Source organism: Cebus imitator, unplaced genomic scaffold (assembly GCF_001604975.1).
Source record: "Cebus imitator isolate Cc_AM_T3 unplaced genomic scaffold, Cebus_imitator-1.0 Scaffold145, whole genome shotgun sequence".
Taxonomy (NCBI): domain Eukaryota; kingdom Metazoa; phylum Chordata; class Mammalia; order Primates; family Cebidae; genus Cebus; species Cebus imitator.
In genome coordinates, this window is record NW_016107460.1 from 5,556,488 (window position 1) to 5,579,728 (window position 23,241).

The following is a 23,241-nucleotide window of genomic DNA, read 5'->3' on the forward strand; positions in this document are numbered from 1 at the left end:
CACTCAGTCCTGCACACTCAGTCCTGCACACTCAGTCACCGCACTCAGTCCTGCACACTCAGTCACCACACTCAGTCCTGCACACTCAGTCCTGCACACTCAGTCCCTGCACTCAGTCCCCGCACTCAGTCCTGCACACTCAGTCCTGCACACACAGTCCCCGCACTCAGTCCTGCACACTCAGTCACCGCACTCAGTCCTTCACACTCAGTCCTCACACTCAGTCTGCACACTCAGTCCTGCACACAGTCTTGCACACTCAGTCGGCGCAATCAGTCCCCACGCTTAGTCCCCACACTCAGTCCTACACACTCAGTCCACGCACTCAATCCCGCACACTCAGTCCCACGCACTTAGTCCCCAAACTCAGTCCCCGCACTCAGTCCTCACACTCAGTCCTGCACACTCAGTCCACACTCAGTCCCGCACACTCAGTCCATGAACTCAGTCCCGCACACTCAGTCCTGCACACAGTCTTGCACACTCAGTCCGGGCACTCAGTCCAGGCACTCAGTCCTGCACACTCAGTCCTGCACACAGTCTTGCACACTCAGTCCGTGCACTCAGTCCCCACACAGTCCCCACACTCAGTCCTGCACACTCAGTCCTCACACTTGGCAGATGTGTTTAACCCCATGGCTGAGATGAGGCCCTACTGGATGCGGCTGGTCCCTAAATCCAATGACAAGTGTCCTCATAGGAAAAGGCCCAACAGCTGGATGCAGGGCCCCAACCTAGGCCTCAACCTGGCACCCCCGACTGTAGGTGCTTAGGCCTTACAGGAAAAGGACCTTGTCATTGGATTCAGGGCTCACCCTAGGGCCTACAGAAAAGGCCCCAGAGACACACAGAGGGGAGACGACCACCTAGAGACGGAGGCAGAGCAGGTGCTGAGGCGTCCACAGCCACGGAACGCCAAGAAGCTGGAAGAGACAGGAGGGACCCTCCCCCAGAGCCTCAGGAGCAGCCACAGCCTCGCACACCTTGATCTGAGGCTTCTCTCCTCCAGAACTGAGAGAAAGTCAATTCACGTTGGTTTCAGCACCTGAATTGCGGTCACTCGCTCTGACAGCCCAGGGGCTCATCCTGCACCCCCACCCCACCACGCCCGTCCCATTTGCTCCAGCCATAAGACCCCACCTCAGGGCCCTGCACCGTCTGTTCCCTGTGCTGGGACCTCTTCCCAGGCACATGCAAGGCCTGCCCCTCACGTCGGCAGACCACTGCCTGGACAGAGGAGCCCTCCTGGACCCCCATCTAAGCCAGCGCCCCCCAGCCCTTATGCCCCTTCCTCCTGCCTCGCTTTCTCCAGTGTCTCACCGGCAGCTTCATCCTTTCCAGGGTGTCCCTGCAGGGACAGGAGTCCCAGGAGATGAGGGCAGCTGCAGGCTCCTGCTGTCTGCCACCCTCAGGGCCTGAGCACCAGGCCAGCCACCGCCAGGATCCATGACCCTGTGTCAAGCGGGCCACCTACATCAGCCGCTCAGTGCACACTTGAGGACACTGTTTATCTCTGTGGCTTTGTGGCGTCTTCATGTTCCTTTCTGAGATGGCCTCTAGATTCAAGATGCAATTAGTCTGGAAAAGCCTATATAGCCCGTCTCAGGAATCCACAGTGCACATTAGCATATTAAAGGCTCTGAGAATTCCTACAAAAAAGAAATCTGAATTCTGCTTTAGGAAGAGCTTGCTGGACCACAGAATCCCTTCCCCGTGCCATCCCACAGAGCGGGTGCAGTTCTGAACTCCTTGCTGAGGCCCCCTCCACTGGGCCAGGCCAGCACAGCCCATGTGGGGAGCTGCAGGGGAGGGGCCTCGTTCCTCCAGCTGTCCATCTCAGGGTGTACCTGTGGAAGGACCGGCGAGTCAGCTGCTCCAGCCTGGCACGCATCTGCCACTTTGCCCACTTTGGGAGCCCGGCTTGGAGGAGGGGAGCCCAAGGTACCTGAGGCTGCCAGGACCAGGGAGACTCCGGCTGAAACACCGGCAGGGTCTGGGGAAAATCTGGCACTGGACCAGGAAAAAGGTGGAATTCAGAGAATCCTGGAGCAGGAAGGACACCCCCCAGCAGGAGAAGTGGGTCCAAGCCCCGTGGCACCCAGGACACAGGCTCCGTCCGCAGGGCCTCTCGGGCTCAGGAAGCCCTGGTCATGAGGCCCAGCCACCCCACTCGGCACTGAGTCAGTGGCTGTCAGGGAAATCATAACGCGATTAGCAGCTTCCAGCCAGTCTCTCACGGGCATTAGCGCGCTCCTCGCTCCTACACAAAGACGGCGGGCTCCCAGGCCCCGACATTGTCCTCTGTGGCCGGGTGTCCAGGTCACACGGAGGCAAATAAATGTCACAATGGCTGGGGGAGGGGGACCTCAGCAGCTCAGGGGCGTCCCCTGCCCTTCCCCTGCCAGCAGGGGCTGGAAGGCGATGGAGAAACGGGAGGGGCAAAGGGTGAGAAAGGAAAGGGCGGGCGGACACAGAGCCAAGCCTTGACCCCCAGGGCCCTCTCCAGAGTGGGCGCCTGCCCTGTGCTGGGCCATGAACCCTACCACCTTCCTCCCGCTCAGAAAGACAGTGGTGCCCGGGGCTGGGGAGCAGGGAGGACCCTGGCCAGTGCAGCCCCAATGTCCCTGCACACTGGCAGGGGAGACCGGGAGCAGCCATGTTCGACTCTTAGCTGAGAGGCTTCAGCACCTGCTAGGACCCTGAGACTCCCACCCAACACAAGCCCCTGACCCCAGCAGCAGCGATGCCTCGCCCTTCTTGCTGGAGCCTTTGGAGATGGGCAGCACACAGCAGAGCTGGATCGTGGCGTTGGAAATGCTCGGCCCACCCAGGGCAGGAAGGCAGAGCCTCAGCTGAGCCATGGGGAGGCGGGAAGAGACGTTACAGAACCACTGAGCAGGGGGTAAGGCCCTGGGCTCGGTCCCCAGGGACCCCTGCCCACAAGCCCTGCACCCAAGCCCTTGGCCAGTGACACCATCACCGAGGCTCCCGATCACCATGGGTACCACTGCCACTGTCACTGCTGCTAACGGGAGTCACCACAGGCCAAGAGGCTTCATTCAGGCCTCCTCTTCGAAGAACAAGAAGAGCTGGCATTGCTTGAGCGCTTACTGTATGCAGCCAAGCAAAGGCTCTACATGAAGTGACTCATTTAATCCCAGGTTTTGAGGTGGGCATTATCACACCCACGTCCTGGAGCCCGGGGCCTGATGGGGGCACTGGCCAGGGGGCTGGTGGGGGCTGCTCCCAAGGTCTCATACTCACAAGGGAGCTGCAGGGAACTGAGCCAGGACTGGGCCATGTTTTCCACTCTTGGCTGCTTGGATTGGCAGGGTCCCGCCCATCAATAAACACTTGCTCCACATCCTGGCTCAGACCAGGCCAGGGTCCCCGAGGCCACCCATGTTGCCCCGCCAGGGCACTCCTGTGGGATCCAAAGAAGCCCCCAGCCCTGGCCAGCCCAACACCCTCACACAGTGGCCCCCAGAGGAGAGGCCTGCGGGTCTGAGCATGCAGCCCACTACCCTGAGAGGGGCAGCTGGAGGAAGAGCCTGTGGGCTTCCCTGCCTGGACGGGAGGCCTCGTGCTGCCGGGAGGGCCTAAAGCCTTGGCCAGGTCCCCCCGACCCTGACTCCCCACTCCCTCTCTGACAGCCGGGGCTCCGGGGCAGCCCCCCAGCACCGCCCTGCAGGCCCCACTGGCCCTTGCCTCCCCAGCCTTGTCACAGCCTGGCCACACGAGAAGCATCCGCTCGCAGCCAGCCTCGCAGCCGTGAGCGCCACATGGGCAAGCACCTGCTGCCAGGGTCCCCTAACACCCAATGCTTGGCAAACAATCGAATGACCAAACAAATGAATGACGCAGTGGCCAGCCCAGGACGCGCCAGGCGGCACCCCTCCAACGCCCAGGACACAGGCAGCACCCCTCCAACGCCCAGGACGCGCCAGGCGGCACCCCTCCAACGCCCAGGACGCGCCAGGCGGCACCCCTCCAACGCCCGGGACACAGGCAGCACCCCTCCAACGCCCGGGACACAGGCGTAGCCTTGTGAACCTTGACTCCCACCCACCTGCTGCCCACCGCCCCCGCCCTTGCTGGGATGCTGCCATGGGGTGAACAGGGAGTGGCTGGAGAAGATCACAGGGCTTCCCTCGGCCATGAAACAAGCAAATAAAAGTCAAACACACAAACAAGTCAATCCTGCGCTAAGAACGAGTTTTTAAAAACAAATAATAACAGAGCCAAAGCCCACATCCAGGATCTGCGTAAGAACTCCCCGACGTGACAGCCAGGACGTCCCCCACCCCCCTCCCCGCTGCCGACCTGACAGCCAGGACCCCCACCCTCCCCTGCCCCCCGCCCCCAGCCTCAGCCCAGCCCCTCCACACAGCCCAGCCCAGGCTGTCCTGGGGAGGGTCTCAGCCAAGATGCCCTCCACCCCAATCCAGCCAGCAGAGCCAGGCCAGGGCAGAGCCACCACATTCTTCTACAGCCCCAGGGTCCCACATGGGGATGGTGGCTGGTGCCTGACCACAGCACAAGGAGACGGAACTGGCAGGGCGGGCCCAAAGCTCACCTGGAGCTAGGCTGCTGAGGGAGATGGGCACATTCGCCAAGCCCTGCTGGGACCATTGAGACACTGAGGTCCCCATAGCGGGAGAGGCTGAACCCGCCTCGAGGGACTGGCCTGGCCCCTGCCCTCAAGCCTGACCCTGGGACTGTCACTGCCCACGAAGGGGACGGTAGCAGAACACAGCTGCACACCTCTACCTGCGGCTGCCTTTCTTGCCCAGGCTCTCCACCCCCGCCCTGCCTTGGACCCCAGGCCCCTGGGCACCCCCACCCCCGCCCCAGCCATCCATGCAGCTGTGCCTTCATGTCCCCTCCTCGGAGCAAAAAGCCCGTTCTCCCGCAGTAAACCCTGGGGACGCGGGCTGGCGGCCCCACTTCCTCTCCCCGCTCCCCGCCCCGACTCCAAGCCGCTTATTGCTTTACCCCATTATTAGAGTCCCCTTTGGCAGGCCCCAGAACCCCCGCCTCAGAGCGGAAACCCAGAAACCCGGGGGAACCTCGGCTTTGATGTCTGCCCCCTCCCTGCTCAAATGACCCCTTTGTTCCTCCCAGACTACAGGAGCAGAGAAACAAACAGGGTGCAGCTCAGACACCATCAGCGAGCAGCAGGCTCAGTGACGGGGGGGCTGGAACCCCTCCGAGGGGCGGCTGGTCGGCCCCGGTCACCTCCTTCTTCCTCCTTACCCTCCTCCCTTCCTGGAGAGAATTACCCACTTCCTCTACTGGAAAAACATCTCTATCCTCCCTTCACTTCCCTTTTCCCACTGGAGTTCGTGCCAGGACAGGCGACTCCATCCCCGGTTGGCAGCCCACATGCTTCCTGTGTGAGGAGCGAGCCCGAGGCTCCAGGAAACTACCTGCCAGGAGGACCCCTAGGGCTGCGTCCTGTTCCTGTCACAGGAGCCCGGGGAGCCCACCACCCCTTCGCCCTCAGAGTAGGGAGTGTTGGCCGGACGTGTGGCTCACATCTGCAATCCCAGCACTTTAGAAGGCCGAGGCAGAAGGATCACTTGAGCCTAGGAGTTCAAGACCAGCCTGGGCAACATGGTGAGATCCTGAACAATACAGAATTATTCAGGCGTCACGGTGCACACCTGCAGTCCCAGCTACTCGGGAGGCTGAGCAGGGAGGATGGCTTCAGCCCGGGACTCAGAGGCTGCAGTGAGGTATGACGGCACCACTGCACTCCAGCCTGGGTGACAGAGTGAGACCTTGCCTCTAAAAAATAAACATAAAAAGTGAAAAAAAATGTGTGGGGAGTGCGTGACTCCCAGCCACACCCCCGGCGCAGCCTGTGCCTCACTGGCAGGATGCCACACAGCCGTTTCAGGAGAGGCCGGCTCTGCAGGACAGGGTCCCAGGACCTCTGTGCCGGCCCCTCCAGGGAGGGACACTGACCCCTTTGCCCTGGCAGCTTCCCTGCCAGGCTCCTGTCCCCACACCTGAAAACTTCCCAAACACCTCTGTCACTGTGAGCCCCATTCCTTTTACAAAGCAGAGGCTTGAGAGCCACCCATTGAGCTCACACCACCCGCTTCCAGTCCTGGGCCCCCACGTCTGAGCCCCAGCAGCCCATCAGCACCCGCCCTGGTCAGGTGGTATACAGCACGGGCCTCTCAAACTGTGCTGGTTACATGGGGGCGACCCCTCTCCGCAGGCCCCCCACCCCGTCCAAGAAGCAGATACTGAAGTTCCATTCAGCAGATGAGATGACCAAGGCCCAGGCACCTGGCCTGCCCAGGGACGCCAGCAAGCAGGAGAGAGAAAAGAGGGTTTCCCTGCACCCACTGAGGCTGAGGTCTGCCACCCGGCCCAGACTGGCCTTGGGAGAATGTGGTGTAGAGGACAGGGCAGGGGGAGGGACTCGGCGGCGGGGAGGGGGTGGTGATTGTGGTATGGCAGGTAAACCCCGAACAGGGCTCAGGGGTGCACGAAGCCACAGACACCGATGTGTGGCCCCAGGACACCCTCAGACACTCTGCCAAAGGCAGGCTCCCATCCTCGGGCAGAGCCAGCCAAGTGGACTGACCACACTCAGCCCCAGCTCTCTCTCCCGGCAGCTGAGCAGGTGGCCCTGAGTCTCTCGTGCTGCTGGGAAAGGGCGCTCCCCACCAGGCCCAGCGCAGATTCACCGCCCTGCCGAGGCCTCTGGGGTGCAGGGAGGGAGGGCAGGGAGGCGCAGGCGGGACTCACCCGAGAGGCAGCCCTCCTCACCGGGCAGCTGCGTCCACCCTCGGCAGCATCTGAGCACAGTCCGGGCCTCTGTGGTATACACCTGCCTGTAGCCCAGGTAGTAGACGGTTCTAGAAAGGAAGGGAGGAGAGAAGTGCTGACCTTCGAGGGACCGGGTGCGTTTGGCTCTCACCGCACCCCTGGGGAGACGGACTGCATCGGCAGAGTTCCCAGCTGCACAGCCTGCGACCCCCAGGTGCCCGGGTGGGGTGGCTGATGCCAACACCCAGTCAGATTCCTCTGAACAAGGGGGCAGCATGGAGGCAGCAGGAGCCGGCGACAGTGGCCTCGTGCTCCACTCAACCTGGGACACGCTACCCCTCCGCCTCTGCCCAGCACCCTCCCACCCCACGGTGGTTCTGGCTCCAGGCTGGCGTTGGGATGCACATCTCCTCCCCCCACCCAGCTCTCAGTGCCAGGCAGCTCCGTGAGGGTCTCGGGGAGTTGGAAGTGCCTGGCCCTAGAGCCAGGATGGCTGTCGGGATGAGCCAAGTGGGCCCACAGTGCCCGGGGCCGGGCAGGCTGTGCCAGGCACGGGAGGTGCAGGTCCAGACCCCAGGCTCTCAGTCCAGCAGTGAAGTAGACAGTCCCAGTAGGGGCCCAAACACAGGTGCTGTGGCCAGTGCCCCCCACACCTAGGAGGACAAAGCTGAGCTGGGGAGACAGGTGAAGTGGTTACGGGCAGCAGCAGGAGGACCTGTGTGGGCCCAGGTCAGAGAGGAGACGCCATGGTGGGCAGGAGGGAGGGCTTCCCGGGAGCAGTGTGGCCAGGGCAGACTTGGTACACAGGCTGGCTCCTGCTCAGACGGGACCAGCGGGGGCTGTCACTAAGGCTAAGCAGAAAATGGCAGGGTCCTCCTGGGAATGGGCAGCCCGATCTGTCCAGCCTGACAGGGTGCACACAGCCAGAGAGAAGCCAGCTACCCAGAGGACATGCCATCCCCCTCCCCAAGTCCAGAGGCTGCCCCGGGCCGCCAGCACCTTGCAGCCCATGAAGCCCGGCCCCCTCAGGCCACCCTGAGCCATCCCCTGCCTAGCCCCCATCTCCATCCCGTTCCCACAGGCATCACCAGTCCCCACACGTGGGAGGTCTTGGCAGAGCATTCAGCAGGGGGCCCGCCTCTGCCACGCGGGGACTCGCCCTGAGTGGGACAGCCACAAACCTAGAGCAGAGGGAGGCTGGAGGCGAGGGCACCCAGCCCGCACAGCCCAGCAGCCTCCTGCCATCACGTCCCCGGCCTGCGGCTCAGAGCCACCGTTCCTCCTAGCCTGCACCTCTTCCAACTCGAGCTGTCCCACACAGGGTGCCAACCACTCCCTCCATGCCCACTAAAGCGAAAGGCCCTTGGAGAGGGCTGGTGGACTGCAGCCCCTGCAGCCCCCGTGAGGACCGCCCCCCACCCGCATTCCCTGCAGCCACCACCAGCTCACAGGCTCCACCGCCACCAGGGAGCTGATTCATGCAGGGCTGGGGTCATCAGGGGGACGAAGCTGCCAGGTCCACACGGGTGCCTACTCCTCTGCCTTCTGGAAGGTTTGCTACCTCTCCAGGAAGCTCCTTCCCTGCTTTGTCAGAGCATGGGTCACATCAGCCCCAGGATCTGCCTGCTGACCTCACCGTTCTTCCTTGGAGAGCTGCGCTGACACCTGGGTCCTCACTCTGCTGCCCAAACAGCCTCCACCCTCACTCTTGCAAGGACCAGCAAGACAGACGGCCACCTGTGGCCACCTGCCCGCCCTGATGCCCTGTCTTGCTCTGCTTGCTCTGCAGTGACTAATGGCCCCACAAATTCAGGTCCACCGGATGTGGCCTTACTTGGAAATAGGGCCTTTGCTTCACCGGCAATCAAGCTAAGACGTGGCCATCCATAGTGAATGGGGGTGCCCTAATCCAGGGACCGGCGTCCTTACAGGAAGAGGGAAATCTGGACGGAGGCACAGGGGACAGCTACGTGAAGAGGAAGGCAGAGGTGGAGGGGATGGCCACAAGCCAAGATGCTCCCAGACGCAACAGAGCTGGGGCTGTGGCAGACGATCCCTCGGGGCCCTGCAGGGGCCCAGCCTGCCCACACCTTGATCTCAGACTTCCGGCCTCGGGAGCTGGGCAAGAAGAAAGCCCTGCTGTTTGAAGCCGCCTGGTTTTCGGGGCTCAGTGCAGCGGGGGCAGGAAACCCTTGCACAGCTCACTACGTGGCACATGCCATGGGTCCCACGGCTCTGAGTGCTTTGCGTTTGCAAGGACAACTGATCACGTGGATGTGGCAGGGGAGGACGGAGAGAGGCAGAGAGAAGCAGAGAGGGACGCAGATAAGACAGAGAGACACGGAAACAGAAGAGTAATGGAAGGAGCAGAAGATGCACCCCCCACCAGGGCCTGCCCTGCAGCCTGCGGACCCCACAGCCAGCCACCCTCCCCCACCCCAGCCGCTGTCTGCAGGGGTGGTGACCAGGGGCCCAGCCAACAGCCTGAGGTCAAGGGCCCTTGAGCCTCTGGGAGCAGCCAGGGCAGCTGGGCTGCCATCTCTGATCACAAAACACCCCCAGCTTGCCGGGGCTGCTGCATGGGAAGCCGGAGGTGGGCCCTGGGGACCCTGACCCAACAAACAAGCGGGCCAGTGGTGGGCGGGCGGGCCGCTTCCCGGAAGCCTGTGCTGAAGCACACGTGCTGCAGGGACGCTCTGGAGCGCCTCGCAGAGCCCGGCTTGGCAGGACATGAAACCACTTGGCCAGACAGAAACCGACCGCCGCGGCCAAGTCTTCAGCAGAGCCGAGTGTCCAGCCCGTCGCAGTAAATATTTACTCCTCTCCGGGGCGGCGGCGGTGCCGGGCTACGTGCTGCTCCCCGGGCCGCCGACCACCCCCTCCATCCCCGCTGAAGGGAATGACCCTTGCAGCCCCTGAAACCCCTGTGAGGACCAGCCCTCCATTCCTTCACAGCCAGCACCAGATCACACAGGCGCCACCGCCACTGGGGAGCTGGTTCACGCAGGGCGGGGTTGTGGGGGTAACAAGGCCAACCAGGGGCGCCCACTCCTTTGCCTTCTGCAGCCACCAGCTCACAGTGGAAGCCGTGGCTCAGGGAGCGTGGCCTGGTGGGAGGGACCTGAGCAGCCCGCGCCACCATCAGAGGCCCGCCCTCATCCCTTCCTCAGAGGGCGGGAGCACCTTTATTCACAGGTCCCCCTGGCCGTGATTGTCGGGGAAGCACCCCCAAGGGGCTGACAGCACGACCCCTGAAGACCCAGGCATCCTCCCAGCTGTATCCCAGCCCCGCCCACTCTGGGCCTGGTCGGGACAGAGCACCCGTCACCCTGCAGCCCTGCCTGAGGCAGGCAGCAGGCTCCACAGCCCAGAAGCCAGGGCCGGGCTACCACCCGCTGTCTTCCAGCGGCAGCCACCACAACACAGCCACGGCGGGGCCGGCTGGGGGGCTCACCTAGCCCTCACCACTGCAGCAAGTCAGGTGGGGAAACTGAGGCTTCGGCAGGTTTCCACCCCACCAGGGCTCATCCAGCCCAAGGTCTCCTGGGCCCCCCACCCTGCCGGACTCCCCTGAAGAGCTCAGGAGAGGAGGCTTCTCCTTCTCTGTCCAGGGCAGGAGAGTGGGGTCTGCCCTGGACAGACAAGGCACCGGGCACCAGGTAAGCCAGGGTGCCCTCAAGCTGTGGGACGCACAGCTGCTGCCTCTTGCCCTTGGTTCCCAGCTACCCTGCAACCTGCTCCAACCAGCTAGAGAAGAATCACTACGGAAAGAGAAGGCCAGATGCCAAGCCCTTGGGGACATGATCCTGACAATGAGACCCTGATGAGCTGGCATGGGCACACCACAGGCAAAGCTGGACATTCAGAGCCACATGGCACCCTTCTGGCCTGCACAGGGTACCTGCTGCCAAGCCCAGCTGTGGCCTCAAGCCCAAGTCACCAGTCACCCAGCCATGCAGTGGTGGAGGGCTTGGCAGCAGTCTTAGCCTGGGAATGAGGCTGGCGAGGTGGCAGGCGGAGGTGTGCAGAGGCTGGGGGGGCGCGCGTGGTGCCCTGCCTGCCAGCACTCGTGCCTGCTCCTCGCTCCAGGGCCTGAGGAAGCCCAGGCCCGCCCCTGATCCCTGCCCTGCTGGAGCTGTTCTGCACATGGGCACCCCACTTCTGAGCCCAGCTCTGTGCCAGGAAGTCTGGGAAGGGCTTTCCAGGTTAGGCTCTGACAGGCATGACCCCAGGCACAGGAGATACCGCCAGCCCAGTTCACAGGTGGAAAAAGGAGGCTGAGGTCGCCAGGCCAGTAGGGGTGGAGCCAGCAATGAGACCACGAGCCTCCCACGGTGCCAGCTCACCCTCAAGTCACCCCTCAGTGCCGTGGTGCTCCAGGTCCCGCCTCAGCTGCCCCGCCTGGGCTGCATTGCTGGGAGCCTGCCCGGCCCTCACCCCTCTGCATCCTCCTAAGGGCAGCCCTGCATCTCCTTCCCTGCATCTCCCCAGAACCCAGGGGCTCCACTGCTCAGCGCCCTGGCTGAATAGTGGCCGAGCCAATTAGGGGCCCTGCCCTTGCTGAACCCCGCCAGGGCTGTCCACACCCAGGCATCCACTGCATGGCAGAGCGGTCCCTGTGGGCGCAGGAGGAATGGCCTGTGCCCACCTCCGTGATGCCACCTAGAGCCCAGCTGGGATGCTGGGGTCCCCACCAGTTCCACAGTGACCTGGGAACCTGCTCATAAGCACTGGGGCTCAAGGGCCAATGGGCAAGCGCTCAGGGTTAGGGACCGGGAGTCCCGAGGCCAGAGGAAGAGAAACCACGCTCTAAAGGCTGATAGGCGGAGTCGGGGGGGAGGGCAGGGCTGGCTCTGGGGAGGATAAACGGACCAGGCCCCAGCGCAGTGCTCCAGGTGCCACCCAAGGTCTCGCAACATGGAGTGACATCTACACCGGGCATCTGAATCAGCCCCCAGCGGCTTGGGGGGGGACGCAAAGAGGAAACGCGGGATTTGGGAGCACCCGGTGCCCACGGGCAGCCCCAGGAGCATCCCAAAGGGACAGGGGCCTGGGCCGCATGTAACCACTTTACTCAGGCTGGCTTCAGTAAAGCACACGATGCCCGTCCCCCAGGCACCAGGGTGGTGAGAGGGCTCTGGTTCCCCCAGGAGTGGGGTGCACGTGAGAACAGCCCGGAGTCTGAGCAGGTGGACCTCGGCCCCTCCCCCACAACAAGCCCAGAATTTTGAGGCAGAACAGCCATGTTTCGGGAGGGAGGGAGGGCTGGTGAAGAGGCCCGGACACCTTGCACTGGGAAATGCCAGGAGGGGATCCCTGGTCGGTGGTGCCCCCAGACGGGGACTTCGTCCATGACTGCCCCCACCCAATGCCCTGCCAGCAGGCTGAGGGCCCTGTCGTGTCAGAAACGCTGCTCCCACCCTAACTTCAGGCCAGCCTGGAGACGGCAATGGAGAAGTCGTGCCTCCACGGCAGGGTACTTCCTCAGCCTGGCCACCAGGACTGCCTCCAGCCCTGGGCTCAGGTGGCTTCTGGCTGAGTCCAGAAATGGGGCTCTTCCATTGTGAGCTGTTGGCGGGAGACCCGGTTGATGTGACCAAATTCCCGCAGGTGAATATACCTGCATCCACGCACGAGTGACAGCCACAGGACAGGCCCACATCCATGCAGGGGTGACGGCCAGAGGACGGACTGCAAGGTGCCATTTTGGGGAACAGAATAAGAGATTTCTTCTTTTTGCTCAGGGTTCCTGAACCTCAGCCCTCCCGGCCCTGGGCCGTGTCATCCGGGTCATCCTGTGTTCTGCAGACGCTGAGCAGTGTCCCCGGCCCCATCCTCCTGCCCAGCTCACCTGTCACCAAACCCAACTCCACATCTCCACTGTCCCGGGGTGGGAAGACAGAGCTGCCCCTGAGTGAGAACCACCGCCACCCTAACGGTTTCTTCCCCCTCTCCTCTGCACACGTGTGAATTGTGCAGCAAACACACATTGAAGCTTCTGGAGTCGCTGGAGAGGGCAGAGCAGGTGCAGGTGTCCCGCGTGGACCCCACGCCCACGAGAGCAGCGCAGAGCAGGGCCTCGGCTCCTCCCCAGATCCCAGGCTGAGAAGCTAAGCCACACTTATCTGAGAACTCGTTCCTGCCTTCTCTCCCCCGGGCACACGGAAACCCTCCACCTGACCAGGGCGGCTGCCAGTTCCTCCCATAACCCACTTTGCATGGGGCCGGCTCCGCAGAGCCTGAGTCTATAAAGTGGGGAGAGGTGCACACAGGCACTCAAGTTCAGTGTTGAAATAAAATCTTGAGCAATAAAAGGTTCCACGTGCGCTTGGGAACAAGGCCCGCAGGCCAAGTGGCAGCAGCCTCCTGCCGGCCCCTGGCAGGCTGAGACCGCTCTCACCTTCCTGAGTGGCCAGCATCCTCCTGGGAGGGGCCCCCTCCTCCTACACACACCCCCCACAAAGGGCGTGCGTGCTTGGATAAACAGAACAGGGCTATGGCATGGGAGCAGCCCCCATGGCAGCCTCACCCCGAGGGTGGGAGAGGCCTCATGCTCAGATGAGGGCTTCAGGCACCGGGTGCACATGGCCCCGAGGCCAGGACGGGGCCCGGCCTCTACTGCCCAGCTCCCAGGAGGTCAACGCCACCCTTTGCGTAAACAAAGCCCCTCCCACAACCTGGGACCCTGGGTCCCCAGCACCTACCTCCGCTCGTGGCCGACACACCACGCCTGCCACCCGCAGCCTGGCTTCCACACAGGCACCATGCGGCTGAAGGCCTGCAGGCATGGCTGGCGGTGCCCCACCAGGGTCAGCTCCTGCTCAGCACACACATGGGGCCTGGAACAGTGACACGGAGAGTCAGTGCCTCAGCCACCCCAGCCGGCAGCACCCACCCCTCCCACACCCCCACCCTTGGGTGTCAGCCCATCTGGAGTGAAGTCCAGGGCTGGCCATGCTAGTGCCCCAAGCCGGCCGTGGAGCCCAGGTGTGAGGGCACAGGAGCTGAGGGGAAAAGGGACGATGGCTGCCACCGAATCCCCCACGCATGGGCCACAGCATGGCTCCTGGTCCTCCAAGACCTCGAGACACAGCCACCCACGACACTGCCGCAACAGACAGGAACTGTGGCCCCAAGGCACAGTCACACCTGGCCCAGAATCCAGAAACAAGCCGGGGCCCATCTGTCCTCTCCCCCAAGCCCTCCTCGCCTTGCTTCAGAGATGTCCCCAGGCCAGGTGCTGCTGGGGCATGCAGCTGAGCAGGAGTTCGCCCACAGCAGGGTGGGGTGCAGCCAGCTCCAGGTCCGTCCACTGTGAAGTCAGTGGCTCCCCAGCATCCTAGGACCCGCACAGGCAAGTGGACAATGAGCGAGACCTGCTCTTGGAAGAGGAGGTGAAACCCCAGCCCATCCCCGCCAAGCCCCTTCAGGGCCCCTCTGAGGCCTCTCCAGCCCAGAGGCTGCATAAACCAGGGAGGGGACATGCCGGGGACAGGCGCCCTAAGCAGCCATCCAGACCCCACCGGGCTTGGAGCAGGTGGAGAAAGGGCTCAGGCCCTGGTGGGGAAGGGTCAGAGGGAGGGAACCTCCAAAGACAGACACATAGGCCAGCATCCCCAGAGCAGGGGCTCGCCCCAGGCCTGCCCTGACAGAGGAGTGAGGCGGGCTCCCTCCACAGAGGCAAATTTGCAGGGAGAGGACAAGGCGCCAATGCCCGTGTCCCATAGCAGGTTCGCCTGGCCCTGGCTCTGGGGACCTCATCTCCCTTCCGGCCTCAGGCGCAACTAGCCTGGCAGATCCCCCAGAGCCCCTCCCACCTCCTGGGGTCAAGCAGACGGCATGGGCCCCCAGCCCCTCATGGGAGGGCTCCACCCCGTCAGGAGTATTGTCCAGGCTCGGTATTACCCTCCGCCCAGGCCCTGCCAGGAGCTCCTAAGCCGCCGCTGCCCAGTGGGCCAGACCCTGGCTCGGCACTCCGAGACTCTGCCTGCCCTGTCAAGGCACCCTGGCCCCAGGCCAGCTGCCCCCAGATGGATGCTCTCTCGATGGAGAACTTTGTTTCTCCTCTTTCCTAGACCTGGTGCTGTGTGGGAAGGCCTGTGTCCCCTCTGACTTCAGCCCACCGCCTCATGCCGAACAAATTCAGAAAGCACAGAACGACACAGCGGCAGCAAGGTGAGAGCAGCAAACGGCAGGGCTTCACCATCAGGAGAGCAGGGGCTCCGCCAGACGGCTGTGGCACCCAGACAAGGGACCCTGGCCTCTAGCTGCCCACCCACGGAGAGGCAGACGACGGCTGGGACCAGTCTAGCTCCAGGTCTCCAGTCAAGTCCAGGAAGGGCTGGGGCTGCCACTGGACATGCCCTGCCCATGACCTCTTGCCTGAGACATTCTGCCCACACTCTCTTGCAGTTCCCAACCTGCCTGTCCCAGGGCCGAGGATTGCCCACACGAGGCAGCGTTGATTCCTGGAGTCCAAGGCCACGTGACTGCAGGGCAGGGCACAAGGCAGGGCGCAAGGCAGGACAGAGCACCTCCTGGCCACGAGCAGGGTCCAGGCTCCCCACCAACTCCCAGACAGACCCGAAGCTGCAGCCGAGCAGCCTCTACAGCCATGGGGACCCTCCAGACAGGCAGGATCAGCTGCACCATCCCAGGGCAGGTGGAAAGGCTCTGCCATAGCCTCTTCCTGCACCAGGGAAACGACTCCCTCCTGGGCGGGAAGCCAGACTTCCAAAAACCTGGACTATTTCTACCTAGGAGCCAGGGAAGAGGTATGGTTCAGGAGTGCCTCCTCCGTGCCCAGCACCAGGCCCTTTCTCGACACGACATCATCGAATCTCCCCTCTCCCAGAGAGGAGGTGACAGTGACCCGCAATCTGCTCAAGGTCACCAGCTAATGCGGGGTACGGCCAGGACTAAGGGGCAGGCCTCTCCTAACTTCCCCCAGCATTGTTGGGCCCCTGTGTCCCAAAGGCCATGGATCCCAGAGTGAGAACAGGGGAGGGGGCAGGGCCAGAGGTTAGATCAGGGACAGAGGGTCACGTCGCCAGGGAGGGCCCTCCTCAGCTTCCCTGCGGCTGGGTCCTGACCTCATCCCTGACCCCCAGAATATAGCACCCATGGCGGATGGGTTCTCAGCCCCTGGGCCACTGCCCCACCCCACCCTGCTGTGACCCAAGGCTGACCTCTGTGGATCACACCCTCCCAGCGCCTGCACACACACACACTCACACTCACATTCACACTAGGTCACACACAAACTCACACTCGATTTCACACATTCATGATCACACATTCATACACATACCCAGAGCCCCCACACACACACACACCCTTACACACTCATACTAATTACACACACCCACAGAGTCACACACAGTTCACACAGACTCAAATGCACTCACACATACTCACAGGCACACATTCACAAGCACACTCAATCACATTCACGTATGCATGGTCACACACAACATGCTCACATACACTCTCACACAATCACACCACCACACCCACACACACTCAATCACATACAAACTCACTCTCAATCACACATTCACATTTATAATCACACACCCTCACACACACAGCCACAAAATCACACACTCTCATACACACACAAATACATACTCAATTACATACACACAATCACACACATACATATACTCATACACACACATATACTCATACACACAATGTCACACACACTCACATACATACACACAATCACACACATACACATTCACACATACTCAATTACACATACTCTCATACATACACATTCACAATCACGCATACACTCATACACACAATCACACACACAATGGCACACACACACACATACTCACACATACATACAATCACACACATACACATTCACACACACTCAATTCACATACTCTCATACACACACATTCACAATCATGCATACACTCATACACACAATCACACACACATGTAATCACACACACTCATACACACAATGGCACACACACTCACACACATACTCACACATACATACACACAATCACACACACATATGCACTCTTAAACTCCCATTCACACACATGCAGATACACAGGCACACACACACTCAGACACCCACACACCTCTGCCCTCTGGCTGCCAGGAGGGTTTAGTCAAGGTGAGGACCAGCAAGAGATGCAGGAGCGTCTTTGGGCTGTGTCCCTCCTGCCAGGGGTGGGGCCGTGCCCACTCTCTCTGGTGCCCACTTTCTCCGGTGCCCACTCTCTCCGGTTCCAGGGCCCCGCCCCCACCCAAGGAATGGCCTTGGCTCCACGGCTACGCTCCCTTGCTTCCTCACCCACGTGTCTGCCTCAAAGCACACCCCTTCGTGAGGACCCCTCCCCAACCCCTCCAGGGACAGTGCCACAGCCTGTCCTCCTCCTGACAGATACGCTGTCCCCCTAAAACTGCAAAAGCTTTCATGTACGGTGTCAAATTTGGGATCAGAGCCAGGCGTTTTAAAGAACTCGCACCTCGGGGAGCGCAGGACTCGCGATGAGCACATTCACCCACCCACCATCGGGCTCTAGGGGTGCAAGGCATCAAGCAGTGGTTCTCAAAGTGGGGTCCCCAGGCCAGGACCAGCAGCTCCTCCTGGGAACCTGCAGAAATGCACACTCCTGGGCCCCACCCTGGACCCACTGAATCCAGGACTCTTGGGGTGGGGCCAGCATTCCTCGGGGATTTAAGAATTGCGTGTGTTTTCCTAAGCCCACCAGGGGCTGCTGGAGCACACTGAAGCCTGTAACCCCAGGCCTCGCGGTGTGAAGCAAGGTCTCGCTGCTGGGCCGCCTGGGTTTGAATCCCAGCTCCCCAGGCCCCATCTTGAAGATGCGAAGCTTACTGAACCTCTGCCTCGGTTTCCTCACCTGTAAAATGAGGACTGGCCTTGCCAGGTTGTCGTGAGGGTTCAATGAGCCGGCACAGACAAGGGCTCCCGACAGCCCTTGGGAGGTGTGAGCCAGTGTTACTGCAGATGCTGGGACTGTTTATTCAGGAAGAAGTGTCACTTGTGCATCAACAGTGGGCCCATAGGGACTGCTACAAACATTGAACTCGTTTGCTGCCCCTGTGCCTTGCCACGCACTTGACCACCTTGAGCCCTGGGCAAAGGTGGCCCTGAACTCCTCGCCATAAAAAATGGAAGGGGGTGGGGGATTAGGCTGATGACCCCTGAGCTTCTGGGCTTCAGGGGTCCCTCCAGGGGTCCAGCCCCAACTCTGCAATGGCCCCTGTGCTGAGGGCAGCCACCGTGAAGTGGGCCTGTCACCGTCTCAGGATGGAGATGACACAGAGGGGCCAGAGCTGTGAGCTCGGGTTTTCAACAGACACCCCAGGCCTGGGGCCTGCTGTGCAACCGGAGGAGTCGATGACCATCTCTGCGCCCTCAATTCAGCATCTGGAAAGCTGGCGTGACGGCAGCTCAGGCCTCCAGGGCTTGGACACATGGCCAGGGCTGGAGTCCTGAGGGGATGGGTGCTCCCCTCTGAGGGGCCTCCTTGTCCCTCCTGGCCCTCGTCAAACCTCAGCAACCTCGGCTGCCATGAACCAGCAAGATGACGGTGCAGAAGGACTCAAGAGACCCCTTGCCAGCCCCACCCGGGACCACCTAGCAGCCCTTCCCCAGATCACACCGTCACTCCCTGGGCTGCTGCCCCCAGCACACCCTTTGGCTCCCCAGTACCTCCTCCCCCTCCAAGGCTCTCCCCCAGGCCGGAGGGCCCTTGCCCTGCCCAGCCAGGCTGTGGTCCCTGAAAGCAGCTCCTGGGTGGCTCTCGCAGTGACCCCTAACAAGACTGATTGATCATCAATCAAGCCAGCCTTCAAGGGAGGAGGAGTGAGCGTGGGAACAACTGTCTCCTCTGGGGAGTTCTGCACCGCACACGCAGCCACTGCGGCCTTCCCACCTGGGAGGATAGAGGAGGTGACGGGGAGGGCAGGCAGAGGAGGGGACATAAAGAAATCTGCCTGGCCGGGTGCAGTGGCTCACACCTGTAATCCCAGCACTTTGGAAAGCCAAGGTGGGTGGATCACAGGTCAGGAGTTCAAGACCAGCCTAACCCACATGGTGAAACCCCATCTCGATCATAAATACAAAAATCAGCCAGGCATGGTGGCTCATGTCTATAATCCCAGCTACCTAGGAGGCTGAGGCAGGAGGCAGAGGTTGCAGTGAGCCAAGATCACAACACTGCACTCCAGCCTGGGCGACAGAGCTAGACTCCATCTCAAAAAAGAAGAAAGAAAGAAAGAAACTTGCCCACCGCCCCACAAGTGTCCCAGGATAACCCGGTAAAATGCCTGGTGGCCTTGACAGGACCGGAGTCCCAGGCCTGTCTGTTCCTTGCGGCTGGATGCCGCCTCCCATCTGGGGAATTCCCAAACTACAAAGCGGACCCGGCGCAGTCGGAGGCGGAATGCCGCCCAGCTGGCCAGCCATCTGCTCCCAGGCAGAGGTGGGCATGCCGCAGGGTCCCTCCAGGGTGGGCAGTGACAGTCTGGGCCCCGTGAGGGCGTCACCAGGTTGGGGAGGGGGGATCCAGAAACCGGGCAGCCGGCCTGGCTCAGCTTCCCAGCCTGGCTGAATGCAGCCCCTGAATAGACCCCTGTGGGCAGCGGGTGGGGGGGTTGCTCAGGACAGCGGCCCTCACGTTCATCACATTCATTTTTGAATGCTTGTTTTCACCCCCATGGGTCTCCTCTTCTCATGCCTCCCAGGCCCCCAAGCAGCCAGGTGCGGGACTCTCAAAGCCCTGGAGTTGGGGGGCCCAGCTCCTGCCCTGGGGCCCCTAGGACACTCGGGTGCCTTCCCCTAGACAAGGAGACGATTCTCAATGTCACTCGAAGCTCCAAAGGCAGCAGCTCACGTAGGTGTGAGCTCCTTCCCTCCAGGTCTGGCACTGCGGCACTCAGGGCCCCACGTGAGGCTGAGAACAGCTGCTTTCTGCGCCTGGGGTGGTGGGCGGAGCGTGGCTGACAACCTCAGGCTCACCAATGCGACTCTTGGTGCCAGGAGGTCCAAAGAGCTAATAGCAAGACTGGACTGGAGCTGGAGGCCCCGACCCGCCCTGGAGGGGAGGCATCAGGTCATTAACTGGTTCCAGAGCCCTGGCTGCCCAGAGGGGGCTCCATTGGGGAGAACCTGAGCCTCTTCGAAACACTGGTCTCTGCAGCCCAGCAGCGCCTCTCAGGGTCTCCAAAACGTGGAGCTTCCAACCACGGCTGCTCGGAGCTGGCAGGGCCATGCTTTAGCACGTGGGCAATCTGCCTCCCACTCCCAGCCTCGTTCCCAGACGCCCGCCAGCAGCCTAGGGCCTCCTGCATGAGGCCGGAGGAAAGAGGCCAGCATCCTTCCTCACAGCGGAAATTCACTTTAGAGTGACCTGAATCAGCAGACAGATCAGCTCTGCCCACTCAGGGATGGGGCAAAGCACCTGGGTCCATGAGTCGGAGGGCACCGCCCTCCCTGCCCCCACAGCGTCTCCCAGGGGCCCCGATTTCTAGCATTAACAGGAGTTTGGCAGTACGGCTTCAACTCAGCAGCCAGTGGTTCAGGAAAACTCAGCCAGAGCGGGTGCCACTCTCCCTGCCAGGCCCTGCCCGCTCATCAGATTCCCAGGAGGAAACGGTGGCGGGGGGGAGGACAGGACCAGTAGCAACCAAGCACTCTCTGGGATCCACCCTGTTCCTCTGGGGTAAGGGAGCAAAGAACGACCCTGCCCCTGCCCCACCCCCACCGGAGCCCACAGCGTCCTCCTCCTTTCTGCTCCACAGAGTGGACCTCAGAACAGGCCCTGCTCTCCACAGCTCAGTGGGGATCTCCCCAGGGTCCAGCTCCAGGTCCCCACACTCAGCCGGCCAGTGTTGGCCCACTGAGGCCCGGCTGCCTGTCCAGCCACACGCCAGGTGCTTCCAGGACACCAGGCCTGTGGAAGGCGGCACAGAGCTCAGACTCTCGCTGGTAGACAGTAGAGAGTCTGTCTACTCTCGCTGGTAGAGCAGAGGCCCCAGTGGAAATGCCTGGAGCCCAGAAGATAACTCAGGGGCACAGGCCCCAGCGCAGCCACCGCCACTCACTGCAGCCAGGGAGGCTCCCCTGGAGAAGCACAGGAAGGGAAGGGCAGAGAAGGGAGTGGAGGGAGGCTTGGAGCAAGGATGAGCAAAGAGAGCCGCCTCCCCTGCAACCCATTTCCACATTTCAGACGGCTTCGCCCCAGGCTCACAAAGGGCCTCCCAACACCAGGTGTGCAGGCAGAACATAGGAAGCAGACCCTCCACTCCACTCCTGGAGACCCCAGCAGGTCCGAGTCCGGCAGGGGGCCAAGGAAGGGCGCCGACAGGGTCTGCAGTGCCCTGGTGGCAGAGGCCCCTTGCAGGAGCAGGGACACCGGAGCAGAGACAGTGGGCCATTCACCTCTGCTGAGCAGCAGCCCACCCCGGGACTCCGGGGAGCCTGTGCCCCTGGAAGCCCCTGGCTGGTCCCGGGAGGGGCTGGCTGGCTGAGCACCGAAGGCCACTGTGGTGTCCCTTCTGAGCCTGCAGCTCTCCAATAAATGCACTGGGGTCACAGGAAAGAGGAATATCCAGCAGCCCATGGAGTCAGGACTAGGGCTGTTCACACTGTGGATGCCAAGGCCCCCAACCCAGGGACAGCACGGCTTTGAAAAGGCCTCCACTTAGTGAAGTAAAGCAAGACCCAGGGTGGGGCTGAGGTTTTGGACCCCCTCCCCTACGCCAGCACAACGTGGCAGCTTCTCAGTCCCCAGCCAGCTGCAGCTCTGTCCTGCACGGCCAGGTTTGTGGTGGGCCCTTGAGCACCAGGCCCTGTGGGGAGTGCTGGACAGGAGCAGCCTGAGAGCCCCTCTGTGGCCCCAGGACCCGGAGGCTGTGAGACAGGAGGCCTTCACCTGAGCCTGGCCCTCGCCTGCGCGTCTGCAGCCTTCTAGAGCTCTGCAGGCCCCAGGCCCAACACGGGCGGGGAGTGCTGGGTGGGGGCGCCAGCAACTCTCAGCCGCCGCCTTCTCCTCCACTGCACACCAGTTTTCCTTTGAGGCCAACACAAGGATTGATTTGCTGTTCAAGAGAGACCGCTAAACGGCCCGCTGGGGAATCATCTTTCAAAATTAAATTCATCTCGGCTGGCTCCCTGACCCTCTCTTCCTGCCCATTCTGGCACTAAATTCCTTCTCCAACAGCCCAAAGCGCACGTGTTTAACACACAGACCAACTCCATTCAGCTCCCCCGTCTGGGCACGCTTGCCCCTGCGAAGGCCCCCAGACCCCAGAAGGCAGGCTTTGGAGAAGCGGGAACAGGCGGCTTCCTCTCTGCCTTCTCCCAGCCGGGCTCCGGGGCCAGACTCTGCCCGGAAAGGGGCCCAGATTCCTCACAGCTTTCCAAGTACAGCATCTGCCTGAGCCTGCAGAACCCACATCCCGGAGCAAAAGAGAGGGAGAGGGGAGAGGGGGAGGGGATACGGGGAGGGGCCCTGCCACAGAAGGGCCCCAGGCTCCACCCGGAGCCCTGTGTCTCAGCCACCCCCTCTCCAGTTAAGGCAAAGAGCCCACTGCTCTGGGGCCCCACGGACAAAGCCTCGGAGCTCGGTCCACCGCGGGCCTCCCGAGGTCGTCTCTGGACGACCCGCCGAGCCCTCCCAGCTCCCGCTACTCACATGCCGGGCTGCAGCGGGAGCAGGGGCCGCGGCGGGACGCTGGCGCCCGCGGGCGCGGCTGGGAGCAGCAGCAGCACCAGCGCCAGGGCCACCTCGCGCCCCGCTGCCCTCGACTCCGCAGGGAGCGGCATCGTGCGCGCCGGTGCCTTCTCCGGTCCCCGGCTTACAGGCGGCCCCGGCGGCTCCCCAGAGCCTCCGCCTCGACGTGCGCCATAGGACGCAGCCACAGGTGCCCGCGCCGGGTCCGCGGGGCCCGAGGTCGGGGCAGGTGCGGAGCGTCCGCTTCCCGCCCGCGCCCGAAATGGCACCGCGGAGACCCGATCGCCGGGTCCACCCTGCAGGCACTCGCCCCGGCGCGGTGAGCACAGTGCGGCGGGCCCGGAGCCTGGAAGGCCGCCCCGCCCCCGGCACGCCCCCAGCCCGGACCCCAGTCCCTGCCCCGCCCCCGGCTCGTTCCGCCCCGAGTGCCCTCGGCCCCGCCCCTGTCCCAACCCCTCCAACCTCAGCAGCGCCCCGCCCCCGGCACGCCCCCAGCTCGGACCCCAGTCCCGACCCCGACTCCGCCCCCGGCTCGCCCCGCTCCGTGCGCCCTAGGCCCCGCCCCTTCCCCGCCCCCTCGCCCACCTCAGCAGCGCCCCGGCCCCAGCACGGCCCCTGGACTTGCCCAGATCCCTCACCCCAGCCCGGGATCCTGCTTCCAGCCCCGCCCCGGCCCGCCCCAGCCCCGCCCATGTCCGGCTCCACCCCGCCCATGTCTGGC

General features: G+C 62.6%; 1 protein-coding gene across 7 annotated transcripts in view; it reads right to left on the reverse strand.

The window, feature by feature from the left end:
- Positions 1 to 22,823, reverse strand: part of MEGF6 (multiple EGF like domains 6) — a 119,814-nt gene extending 96,991 nt beyond the window's left edge. For all 7 annotated transcript variants that reach the window (XM_037743533.1, XM_037743534.1, XM_037743532.1 and 4 more), the window contains exons 1-3: positions 22,482 to 22,823; positions 13,491 to 13,625; positions 6,766 to 6,875 (exon numbers count right to left, since the gene is read on the reverse strand). In XM_037743533.1, the coding sequence (XP_037599461.1) occupies positions 6,766 to 6,875; positions 13,491 to 13,625; positions 22,482 to 22,612 (376 nt within the window). In that variant the 5' untranslated portion in view covers positions 22,613 to 22,823. The remainder of the gene's footprint in view (positions 1 to 6,765; positions 6,876 to 13,490; positions 13,626 to 22,481) is intronic.
- Between the last annotated feature and the right edge of the window lie 418 nt (positions 22,824 to 23,241).